Source organism: Phascolarctos cinereus, unplaced genomic scaffold (genome assembly GCF_003287225.1).
Source record: "Phascolarctos cinereus isolate Bilbo 61053 unplaced genomic scaffold, phaCin_HiC Scaffold_3;HRSCAF=262, whole genome shotgun sequence".
Classification (NCBI taxonomy): Eukaryota; Metazoa; Chordata; class Mammalia; order Diprotodontia; family Phascolarctidae; genus Phascolarctos; species Phascolarctos cinereus.
The window spans coordinates 174827368-174840049 of NW_027555736.1; the positions used below are offsets into that span (position 1 = coordinate 174827368).

The following is a 12682-nucleotide window of genomic DNA, read 5'->3' on the forward strand; positions in this document are numbered from 1 at the left end:
TTTAGCTAGGATTAAGGGTGGGAAATGGCCTGGGGCCATAGGGAGGTAAGACAATGGAGGGTTAGGCTAGGTTAAGGGTAACAGAATTGGAGTGTAACCACAATGAAAGGCCAGTTGATGAGATTATAGCCTCAGGGGAGATCAGAGATTTGGCCAAGTGGGAAAGTCCAGGGTTTTTCCTTTTTAGGGGTCCAGATCTCATCCTTATCATTCTCCCCTCAAACAAATGGGACCCAAATTCTTTTGGGGTAAGGAGTAAAGGTCTTGGCTTCTGAAACTGCTCCCTGCTGGCAAAGGTCATAGAGCTGCACCTGCTTTGAGGGAGTCCCAAAGAGGAGGTTGACTGGAACTGAGCACAGGCTGCATCCAGGGAACAATGAGGGGGGACATTAACTGGTACCCGCTGTTTGTGACCAACTGTAGGTGAATGGTCTGTAGTCTGGAAGACACAAATCTGATGGAAAAGACTGCAGGACCCAGATATGAGAGGATAAAACATCCTTAGCTCTGTTTGGATTCAGATAATTCAGTTTTCCAACCATGCAGTATCAAATTCACCTCATAACCAGACTGAGGGATAACCAAGTTCCTTTTCAAAGGAATGTAATGGGGAAACTGAGCTAGGAGGATCCCATCTTAGATTAAGGCTAAAATTGTCCTCTCAGCTTTTCCTGATTCTGACTTTCCACCAGTATCACATTCTCTCTGTGCAGTTTGTGGCATTTTTTCTCAGATGGTAGGTTATTGATTATTGATGGATTATGATCCATCAGACAACTCAAAATAAAATCCTATAAGCTTTTACCTCAAACAGCAAGTTTCACTAATCACAGTTTAGGAAAAACTTTTCCAGGATTTACATAGGAAATTTAAATTTGTCCTGATATAAAAAGCCAATCATTAGAGATTATTTCTATATACTTGCAAATTCTTAGCAAGACAAAACACAAAAAAGCTTTTTGGCAAGTTTACACATTAAAACAATAACCAATGATAGCCAAATTATTTTAGCGCTAACCAAATTATGAAAAGTTGCTTGACATAACTGATACAAAAAGTTTGCTAAGTTGAAATTTGAAACAAACCAATTACCAATCAGGTGACTTCAAGAAAATCAAATTCTCATTAACAATTAAGACTACAACTTTAAAAGAGCATGCTTACCAAGGTTTGGAAACTAGCTTCTTCACCTTGAGCAAGATGTGCTGAACTTGGGTGATGCTTCCAGGCAAAGGTTGCCCCAGGGTCCAAGGCCATTGCCAGTAGGGCCCATGCTGTACAAGGCAAATTCAGAGGTGGGGGGAGGGTGAAATTCTCTTCTATGAGAAGGATTAACAGATACCCTCTTGACTCAAGGGAAGGGAGTGGGAGAAGGAAATGACCAGGGTTGTAAGGAGGTACTTCAAAACTCCTTAATGATTGATCACAAAACTTCCAGAATATGCTAAGATGTTTTTAGCTGTCCTAACTTTTCTCTGTAACCTCCATGAAGGAGGATTCATGGGTGTAGAGGGAAGGGAGTAAGTAAGCTTCAGGGAACCAGAAAGCACCTATAGTTTTTCCAATTCCGTAGTGCCGAGAGAATGGACAGAATTGGGCATACACATCCAGATAGGGCATCCATCCTTATCCTTTATGCTGTGGAAGGTGTACCCAGGTCCATGGCCTCAAACTGAACCAGTGGACTGAGAGCCTGAGAGCATCAGGCTGAGTGAAAGACAGCCTCATAACTGTCTGCCTGAAAAGCACCTTCAAGCCTTCCTAGGTGCTTGGAGAGTGACCCCAACTGAAGGGCAAGAAAGAAGTGGGGGGAGGCTTACATACCTTCCAGTCTTGGCTGGAGAAGAACTAGGAATTAGGCAGTTTCAAGGTTCAGGGGCTTAAAGGTGCTGGGACCCCAAAATATCAAGAGCAAGAGATGCAGGTCCTGCTTGTAAGAATTCAACCCAAGCCTTCTTTCAACCAAAGACAAGGTTTATTAGAATATCCTCCATATTGACCAGACCGTTAAGGAATCTGAGCAGTGGCTAGATTTTAAGAATCTGAGCCCAGTGGATTCTTTCAATGTCCATTTTGCCCTCTGGTTCCAGAACATCTGGGCAGTTTTCCTTGATAATTTCTTGAAAGATGCTGTCCAGGTACTCCTTTTGATTATGGCTTTCTGGTAGTCCAATGATTCTTATATTGTCTGTCCTGGATCTATTTTCCAGGTCAGTTGTTTTCCCCATGAGGTATTTTACATTTTCTTGCATTTTTAAAATCTTTTGAACTTGATTGATTCATGATGTCTCATAGAGTCATTAGCTTCCACCTGCCCAGTTCTAACTTTGAAGGTGTTTTTCTCAACTAGCTTTTGTACTTTCTTTTTCATTTGGTCAATTATATTCTTCAAAAAGCTGTTTTCCTCAGGGGATTTTTGTATCTCCTTTCCCATTTGGCCAATTCTACTTTTTAAGCAGTTTCCCAAATTGTTGAGTCTTTTTTTTTTGTAATTCTCTTGCATTACTCTCATTTCTTTTCCTAATTTTTCTTCTATTTATCTTATATGATTTCGCAATGGAAATGGATAGCAGATTAAAAAAAACATAGATAGCTTTCAGGAAGCACTATAAAAATGAGAGGTACACACAAAGATTAAATAAAGCACAGGAGTACAATTTATCATGTAAAAAAAGCTGGAGTAGTAATCATGATCTCTGATGAAGTTAAAGCTAAAATAGATTTAATCAAAAGAGGAAAATGTCAGTATGTGTCAGTAATATTATTCAACATTGTTTTAGACCATTTAAAATAGACAGTATAAAAGTATACTTGCCAAAATAGACACAAGAACTACATGAACATACATATAAAATGCTTTTTAAAGAAATAAAAGTGAATCTAAATAATTGAAGTAATATTTATTGTTCATGAGTAGGTAAACCCAATATAATAAAAAATGACAATTTTACCTAACCAATCTATTTATTCAATGCCATCCCAATTAAATTACTAAAATACTAACTTACTGAGTTAGAAAAATGATAACAAAGTTCATTTGGAAGAACAAAAGGTCAGGAATTTCAACCAAACCAGGAAAAAAAGATGTAAAAGAAGCAGACTCAACAGTACCAGACTTTGAATCATATTATAAGGTAAGAGAGCAAAAATTATTGAAGTGTAAAATGGATAATTTTAATTATCTTAAATTAAACTATTCTTGTATAAATAAAATCAATGTAGCCAAGAATAGGAGGAATGCAGAAAATTTGGGGAAAAACTTTCATAGGCAACATCTCACATAGGATATGATTGAGTTGGAATATTGCGGTGGTATAGGAAACGATGAACTGGTTCATTTAGAAAAACAATGAAAGACTTGGAAAGGAGGGAATGAAAGAAGATGCTATCCACCTTTAGAGAAAGAGATGATAAGTGGAAATAAGCACAGCATGGTCATATGTATATGTGTATTAGTGATTATATTAATATATATTTATGTGTGTGTATGTATATGTATGTGTGCATAGATATAGATATATAGATATAGATAGATATGTATGTGTTTATAGATATCTATCTGTCTATATGTGTATTTATAGATATCTATGTGTGTGCATATATATATATATATATCATATATATCTGCATTTAATTGTAGCCTTCTTCATTTCAATTTTTTTGTGAGGGAGCTGGTGTTGAGTGACTTGCCTAGGGTCACACAGCTAGTAAGTGTCAAGTGTCTGAAGCCAGATTTGAACTCATGTCCTCCTGACTCTGGGTCCATGCTGTATCCACTGTGCCACCTAGCTGCCCCTGTAGCCTTCTTCAGGGTAGGGGTTGGGAGGGGGGAAAATGAAGTAAAAAGCATACAGCAGAGAGTAAAAGAAAACCTACAAGGAAGCAAAGAAAAGCTGGATAGCTTGGAAAATAATGTATAGTATTTATTATGTAGATTTTCTTGACATGAAAATTTATTGTTTTATACTGAATTTTCTCTTATGTTCTGTTGTATACATGACATTTTTTTCTTTCCTTGTTTTATATTCAAGTTTAAAATAACTTTTAAAAATCACAAAAAACCCCCCCCACCTTCCTCGCTTTATGAAGATTTGGGGAAATAGGATAGGTGTGAAATATTATATATAGTGTCTGATTTGGTCTATGTGTTGATTCCTTTTACTGAAGAGTTTCTTTCTTCACTTTGAAGTATTTGTTACAATTGAAGGCTATCTGGGAAGAGGAAACAGGAGGAAAATATTTGGAAATGAATATAGTATAAAATGAGTAATGACATAAACTTCAAAAAAATATGTGGGGGTGCACTATTAAAAGTGGTTGGGAAGATCCTTTGTAGTTACAGTCAGGTTTTTGTGGTCCCTGGTTCTTTTCTTTACCTTCTCACAATTTTTCTTTTTAAACCCATGCCCTAATCATGAATTGTACCTGGTCTTTTTATCCATTTCCTGAACCTTAATTGCCTGGCAAATGGGCCAACCATTGCAGCTTTACTAATATGTTTTCATTTGACATTAAAGATGACTTCTATCTCCATGCAAAAGGGGACACATCATACATACATACATATATAGATAGATAGATAGATAGATAGATAGATAGATAGATAGATAGATAGATAGATAGATATTTGTGTAAAAGGACTTTTCATCTCAGATTTTAACTTCATTTTTAAGTAGAGTCCCATTACTATTTCACAGGGACTGGTTAATCTTCTATTTTCTTAGTAGTAGTCACATAATTCTCTGTTTTGCAAAAAACTTGTGGAATAAATTATTTTCATTTCTAGGTCCTTTAAGGAATATCTGGGACAACCCACCCAAGAGTTTCTTTAGAGCTTCCTTCATATCTTTGTTCCGGAGGCTGTAGATTAGGGGGTTGAAGAATGGAGTTGCCATGGAATAGAACAAGGTTACAAACTTCTGCATTCTAGACTGGATCCCAGATCCTGGACTCACATACATCACCATGACTGAGCCATAGAATAGAGACACCACAGTGAAATGGGAAGCACATGTAGAGAAAGCCTTATTTCTTCCAGAGCCTGATGGCACATGCAGTACAGCTCTGAGGACATGGGAATAGGAACCTAGTATGTAGAGGAAGGTGATGAAGATGATGAGAGAGCTGATAGTACCACAGGCTAAAGTAGTCCTTGGGACTGGGGCACAGGACAGAGCCAACAGTGGCCCCAGGTCACACAAAAAGTGGTCGATGATGTTTGGGCCACAGAAGGGTACCTGTGAGATTAGGATCACAGGGGTCAGTAACCAGAGAAAGCCACCTACCCAGCAGAAAAATGACAAGTTAATACAGAGGCTGTGGGTCATGATGGTGGAGTAGTGTAGAGGCTGGCAGATGGCAAGGTACCGATCAAATGCCATAACAGAAAGAAACAAGGATTCAGAGGCACATGTTGAGAAAAAGAAATAGAACTGAAGCAAGCATCCAGTAAAAGAGATGGTTTTGGTTTCAGAAAGCATGTTGGCCAACATTTTGGGCACATCAGAGTTAACATAGCAGATTTCTAAGAAGGAGAAATTGGCCAAGAGAGTGTACATGGGAGTACAGAGCTGTTGGCTTGACCACACAGCACAGATGATGAATGTATTCCCCATGATGGTAAGGATGTAAATGATAGAGAACAACATAAGGAGGATGGTTTGAGTCTCTTTTTGACAAGTGAAACCCAAGAGGATAAATTCACTTACAGTCCCAGAGATATTAGTGACCTTTGAGATTCTCATTTTTCTCTCATCTGTGAAAGTAAAGGAAACAGTGAATATCTGTAGACTGGTTTGGCCTTTCACCCTCTTTCCTTTTTCCACCTTTCTCCTGCCTCTGCCCAAGAATCTGATTTCACCCTTCTTTCTCTGTCTCTATCATTATTTATGACACTGCTGTTTGACAAAAACAACCAGAAGGAACTGGATGCTTTATTGTAGCTTCCGGAGTTTTCTGACCTACTCTAGGGAGCAGCTTGGGACTTGAGAAAAACTAGCTTGACCTTTTACATAGTAGTAATCCCATAGTATACTGTTGCATATGCTTATTATTTATAGCAAAACTATCACCACAATAGATGTGTAACTGTCTTCTGAAATACAGGTCAAAACCATTCTCCATCTGTACTTGGTTCTTCTCAGGGTACCATTTCATTCCATACAGAGATATACATAGGGGGAGACATAAACCAATCCAGAGGGTTCCATTTGTTTCCTAATTCAGTGTCCCATTTCCACCAGGACCATGAAATCTGAGATTCCAAATGAATACTGAAGTAGACTAGTATCATGACACTGCCACGTCTAAATTGTTGCATTAAACCACTGGTGCTATTTAGATCTTCTGACTAAAGCCTATTGGGGTAATGTCAAGGACTGAAATTCTACTTTTCAAAAACATAGCGTCGTGGAAAGAGAAAAACAAGGGCTCTGGGAACCCAAATTGTACCTCTCTTATCAACTATCTCCCAACTCCACCCTTTTTTTTATAATGGAGACCAGGTGAAAGAGTGCAGATGGAGGGCTAGAAACAGAATTCAGAGCTGCTGTCCTTCTGATGGCAGGTGCCTCAACAGCATTTTTTCTTATATAAAAAGACAACACCATGTTCCAAGAGAGGAAAACCAGATATTTCCTATCTGTTTTTGGCAGTGTCCTGAAATCCCTAATACTAGCTCTGCCATTATCAAAACTCTGATGTTTAAAGGTAATTGAAGTATTTCCCATTTAGGTGGTTTTGAGAAGGTACTTCAAGTACCCATCATATATAGTCTTTATGTTTTTGGCTCTCTGAAGTGAAGTCATAATCTCCCAATGTCTTCTTAGTAGCTAGCTCACATTTATGTAGCATTTTAAGTTTTTTGAAACACTGCAGGAGAAGATTCTGAGGTGATGGTGGAGTAGGTCAGAAACATCTAGGCTCTTCATATTTTCCCCACCAAAAAGGACAGAACATCACCTCAAAGTGAACAGAGAGCAACAGAAATAAATAAAAGTCAATGTAAAACAATTGTCCTTCTTAGAAAACTTGAGAGAACCTCTGGAAAGACTAGACTTCCAGGGACAGAGGTTTGGTGGTATTGTGGTACAAATAGCTCCAGACAGACTCCATTGAAGCAACAAACAACAAATGCTGGGGATATCTGGGTCAGGAAGCAGCCTCAGCCTCAGGAGCTTTCACTTCACGGACAGTGATGGGGTTGGTTTGCTGAGCAAGGGAACATTAAAGGACCTTACACTTTTTGTGAAGCCAGGCCCAGCAGTGTTGACCAGATGTGGTCCTGGGCTACAGCTGCAGGGGAGGAGGAGTAAGCACATGTACTACGGGTGAAGTAGCAGAGGGGAAGGCACCCTGTTGGCTGTGGGAACTTGCGAAAGATTGAAGTCCCTGGTTTCCATTACAGAGCAGAGGGGAGAGCTGAATTTTGCAGCCATGGGAGAGACCACAGGAAGCAAGAGTGTCTGCAGGATTGCATAGCTGGAGGCCCTACCTGTGCATTAGTGATGGAGAGGAGTACTGAACTTGGTCCCTGGACAGAGCTCAGAAAATAACAGTAAGTAGGACATGAGGCCTGGGGCACCATTTCCCATATCTTGGGACTAGAACCTTACAATAATAATGTGCTGAAAAAAATAAAATAAAATAAAAATGAGTAAGAGAACCCAACCATAGACAGCTACTATGGGTATAGAGAAGATGTGGGTGCATATTCAGAGGAAGATAGTGAAGTTAAGAAAGCCACTCCTACTTCTAAGAGAAATGTCAAATGAACAAAAGCCCAAAAAGAGTTCTTGGAAGAACTGAAAAATGACTTCAAAAACCAAATATGAGAGATCATGAAAAAAATTAGTAAAAAATGAGAACAATCCAAGAAAATTATGAAAAAAAGTCAATCAATTAAAAAAAAGAGATCCCAAAACTTAAGAAAATACTACCTTGAAAATTAGAATTAAGCAAGGAGAAACTAGCGACATAATTAGACACCAAGATTAACAAAACAAAATAAAAAGAATGAAAAAAATAGAGAATGTTAAACAGTTCATTAGAAAAACAACTGATGTGGAGCACAGATTGAGGACAGATAGTATAAGAATTGTTGGAGTGCCTGAAAATATTGTTTAAAAAGAGAGTTGATAAAATATTACAAGAAATTATGAAGGAAAATTGCCCTGAAGTTCTAGAACTAGAGGGCAAAGTAGAAATAGAAAAGACCCACTGATCACCACCTGAAAGAGATCTCAGGAGGAAAACTTAGAGAAATATCATAGCCAAGTTGCAAATCTCCCAGTTAAAGGAGAAAATATTAACAAGCAACACAAATCATCACCATTCCTAAATATCACTAACAAAACCTTGCAAGAAGAGATAGGAAGAGATACCCCATTTAAAATAACCATAGACAGTATAAAATAACTGGAAGTAACTTGCCAAAACAAACCCAGGAACTATATGAACAAAATTGTAAAAAGACATTTTTATACAAATAAAATAAGATTTAAGTAATGGGAGAAACATTAATAGTTCATGGGTCGGCAGGGCCAATGTAATAAAAATGATAGTTTTACCTAAATTAAGCTATTTACTTAATGCCATCCCAATTAAATTACCAAAAATATTTTATTGAGCTAGAAAAAAATAATAACATTCATTTGGAAGAACAAAAGGTCAAGAATATCAGGAATGAAAAAAATGTAAAGAAAGGCAGTTTAGAAGTACCAAATCTTAAATTATGTTATAAGGCAGTAATTATCAAAACTCTGGTTCTGGCTAAGAAATAGAAAGGTAGATAAGTGAAGCAGAGAAGACATACAATATACAGCAACACTGTAGTAACTTTATGTTTGACAAGTGTAAAGACTTAAGTTTAGGGGATAAGAATTCATTATTTTGTAAAAATTGTTGGGAAAGCCAGAAAGTCTGGCAGAAATTGGGCATAGGCCAATATCTTATACCATTTACCAATATAAGGTCAAAATGTACATATCACCTGGCTATAAAAGGATATATCAAAAGAAAAATAGAAGAGCATGGAACATATTACTTATCAGAGTTATGGATAGCCAAACAATTTATGAATAAACAAGCACAGAGAGCAGTGTGAGGTATAAAATGAATAATTTAAATTAAATTAAATTTAAAAGGTTTATACAAATAAAACCAAAGTATCCAAGATTAGAAGGAAAGCAGAAAATTGGGGAGAAATTTTATAGACATTTTCTCAGATAAAAGTCTCATATCTCAAATACTTAAAAACTTTGTCAAATCTATAAGAATGCAAGTCATTTCGCAGTTGATAAATGGTCAAAGGATATGACAGGCAGTTTTCTGATGAAGAAATCAAAACAATTTATAGTCATGTGAAAATATGTTCTAAATCATTACAGATTAGAGAATTGCAAAATAAATGAAACTTGAGATACCATTTTATGCTTATTAGATTGGCTAAAATGATAGAAAGGAAAGATATAAATGTTGGAGGGGAGTGGAAAAATTATGACAGTAATTCACTGTGGATGGAACTGTGAATTAATCCATCCATTTTGAAGACTAACCTGAATTATGCTCAAAGAGTTATTAAACTGCCTATATCCTTTGGCCCAGAAATGCCTGTATTAGGTCTGTTTCCCAAGATAGTTAGGGAAAAAGGAGAAGAACCTATATGTTTTAAAATATTTACAGCAGCTCTCTTTGAGGTGGCAAAGAACTGGAAATTGTGGGCATGCCTATCAATTGTGGAATGGCCAAACAAGCTATGGTATATGAGTGTGATGGAATACTACTGTGTTAGAATAAATGATGAGTTTGATGATTTTAGAAAAACATGGATAGACGTGCATAAAATAATGAAGAGTCAAATAAGGAGAAACCAGAGAACACTGTATACAGCAATAGCCATATTGTTTTAAGAACAACTTTGAGTGACCAAATTGTTTTCAATATTATAAATACACAAATTAACTATATGTATATACACACATGCACACATATTTGTGTCTAATGGTAACCATCTTTAAGGTGGGGGCAGAAAGAGGGAAAATATAAAATGTTCACAATGGAGAATAAAAGAAAATTTAGAAGGAAGCATAGAAAGAAGAGTACCTTTGAAAATTATGTATTGGGGCAGCTAGGTGGCACAGTGGGTAGAGTGCTGGGCCTGGAGTCAGGAGGACCTGAGTTCAAATCCAGACTCAGATATGTGCTAGCTCTGTGACCCTGGGTAAGTCACTTAACCCCAATTGCCTTGTACTCTCCCCACCAAAAAAGAAAATGATGTATAGTACTTATTGTATAGGGCTTTTTTTCCAGAAAAAATAAACAGTATGAAATATAAATTCATGGTTTTATGGTGAATCTTCCTTTTGTGCTGTGCTGTGCAAGTGGAATTTTTTGTCTTTATGTATTTAAGTTCAAAATGAATAAGAAAATTAAAACAAAAAAACATGCAAAATTACATTCATTATCTCATTTGATCCTCATAATAACCCTGAAAAGTAGGAGTTACTATCACTCTCTCTTCATTGATAAAGAAAACCAAGGCTCAGAGAGGTAAAATGATTTTCTGAGTCTCATAACCCCAACACTCTATTCATTATGCCATCCTGCCTGTGATTTATGTAAAATCACTAAATGAGAGTCAATGTTACCCAAGGAACAAATGAAAAAAATATAGAAAGAGATACAGGAAGATAAAGATTCAGAGAGAAAAAAAAAGCCAGAAGAAAGGGAGCCTCTCAATTTCTTGATCATGGTTCCTCTGACAGCTTTCAAGCCTGGACTGTGTTACTTCAGGATGATGAAGAATCAGTCACAGCATTCACAGAAAAATACTATTGGAGTTGACTCCCCCAATATCTTAGCTTTACCATGTTCCCTTTTTATCTCCCATTTATCCTCTTATCAGTACCCTGAGGAAGCCCCTTCTTGACATTCCCCTGAGTATTCTAGATTTTATTAGCTCATTTCCCCCTCTATTTTTCATCATTGTTTCATTGCCATATTTCTGATTCTTTTCAGAATAATTTAGTTTGAATCACATGGAATGAGGTCAATTAACTACAAATTTACAAAACATTAATCTCTCTTTGTACTTGACTGTCACACAGAGCTCATGGGTGACCAACATCTCATCGTCTCTCTAGAAGATAACAAAACAAGCAAACAAAAGCAAAGAAATATGTCCTCAGATAATTTTGCCCAAGTTTTATGTCTTCAAGAATGCAGTTCTCTCAACGATACCCTACAGGGAAGAATGGTTTAGAGAAAATGGTAAACTCATTTTTTAGTTATCTCACTAACAATGGCTATAAGAATATAGGTAATCTGAAATATTGATGTAATCTGGAAATAACCAGGGAAACTTGGGGTAGCTCATCACAACAAAATAAATATTGAGATAACAGTAGAAGAAGGATTTGTCCACACATACATACTTACATTCCTTGAAACAGAACGTACTGCCTTGCTCGTTTGTAAAATGCTAATTTTTGATCCTTAATACAAAAGATAGTTTGGTCGTTTTATTCAAGAAGAAGAAGAAAAGTATCTATCTGGTTAATGATATATATCCTCTATTATTTACCCAATTTCCAGTCATAGTTCACTGTTTCCAGAGGCTTTCCTTCTGAAGCAACGGGGAAAATCCTTGTGTATCATACAGTACCTGAGGGGAATTTGCTTTTTTTTTTTATGGCAATCGTTTACTTATTCTTTCAGTAAAATTTATCAAGTGTCTCCAATATAAGATGATGAAACACAAAAGTTCTCTTTCTTATCTCACCTTGAATTATGCTGTTTATTTCATTCTATAACTATTTAATAAGCACTTACTAAAGGCATGGCCCTATGATAAATTCTGGGCATACAGAAGTAACAAACAAACAAACAAACAAACAAACAAACAAATAAAGTAAATAGTCCCTGCCATGGAGGAGCTTACATTTTATTTATGACCACACTAATCACCAGCCTCTGTATGCCATGGTCTTCTGACAGACAAGCTTTATCTCTTCAAATAAAGACATGATTTCCACATGGTGCAGCCCACTGTCTTAAAAAGTTATAATGATCTCAAATCCTGAAAGCATTTTCACCGTTTTGTAATATGCAATGTGGTTATGGTGATGGTTATCTTGAATTCAGAGTTTCTGATCTTCTTGCTAACCATAAATTCAAGGTTGCCCCAATTTTACAATATAAAAATGGTGATTTGAATGGATAACTGCTTTATACCATGCCACAATGCTTGTACCCTTCTCTTCCTAACTCTCCTTCCTCCTAATTTTTACTCTAGCTCTGAAAAAAGTAATTGAATTAACACTACCATTTCTGAAATTTTGTGTCAATTTTTCCAGTCAGTATAACTCTTATCACCATCTTTGTGACTTCCTTGCCCAAAAAGCTTCCCTCTGGTCATTGCTTCTCTCTTTATCTTGCTTGCTTGTATTTATATCCCTATTGCTTAGCATAGTGGCTGGAACTTAGTAAGTGCTTCATAAACATTTTTCACTCATTCATTTATTCATAGTTTTTAATTTTTGCTACTGGCCAATCCGCAAGAGACATACTATTCATCTTAAGTTCAGGGAATTGATTATCTAAAGCTGGGTTCTTAACTTTTCTTTGTCATGGATCCCTTTGCTTACATGGTGAATCCTATGGACCCCTTCTCAGAATAATGCTT

The 12682-nt window shown here is 36.6% G+C and overlaps 1 protein-coding gene across 1 annotated transcript; it reads right to left on the bottom strand.

Moving 5' to 3' along the window:
- Positions 1–4730: 4730 nt before the first annotated feature.
- Positions 4731–5744, bottom strand: LOC110223292 (olfactory receptor 11H6-like). Its single transcript, XM_021008728.1, has one exon. It carries the CDS (start codon positions 5742–5744, stop codon positions 4731–4733), a length of 1014 nt encoding a protein of 337 aa, XP_020864387.1.
- Between the last annotated feature and the right edge of the window lie 6938 nt (positions 5745–12682).

Coding starts and splice junctions, on each gene's coding strand:
- LOC110223292 (XM_021008728.1), bottom strand. CDS start 5,744: ATGAGAATCTCAAAGGTCACTAATATCTCTGGGACTGTAAGTGAATTT.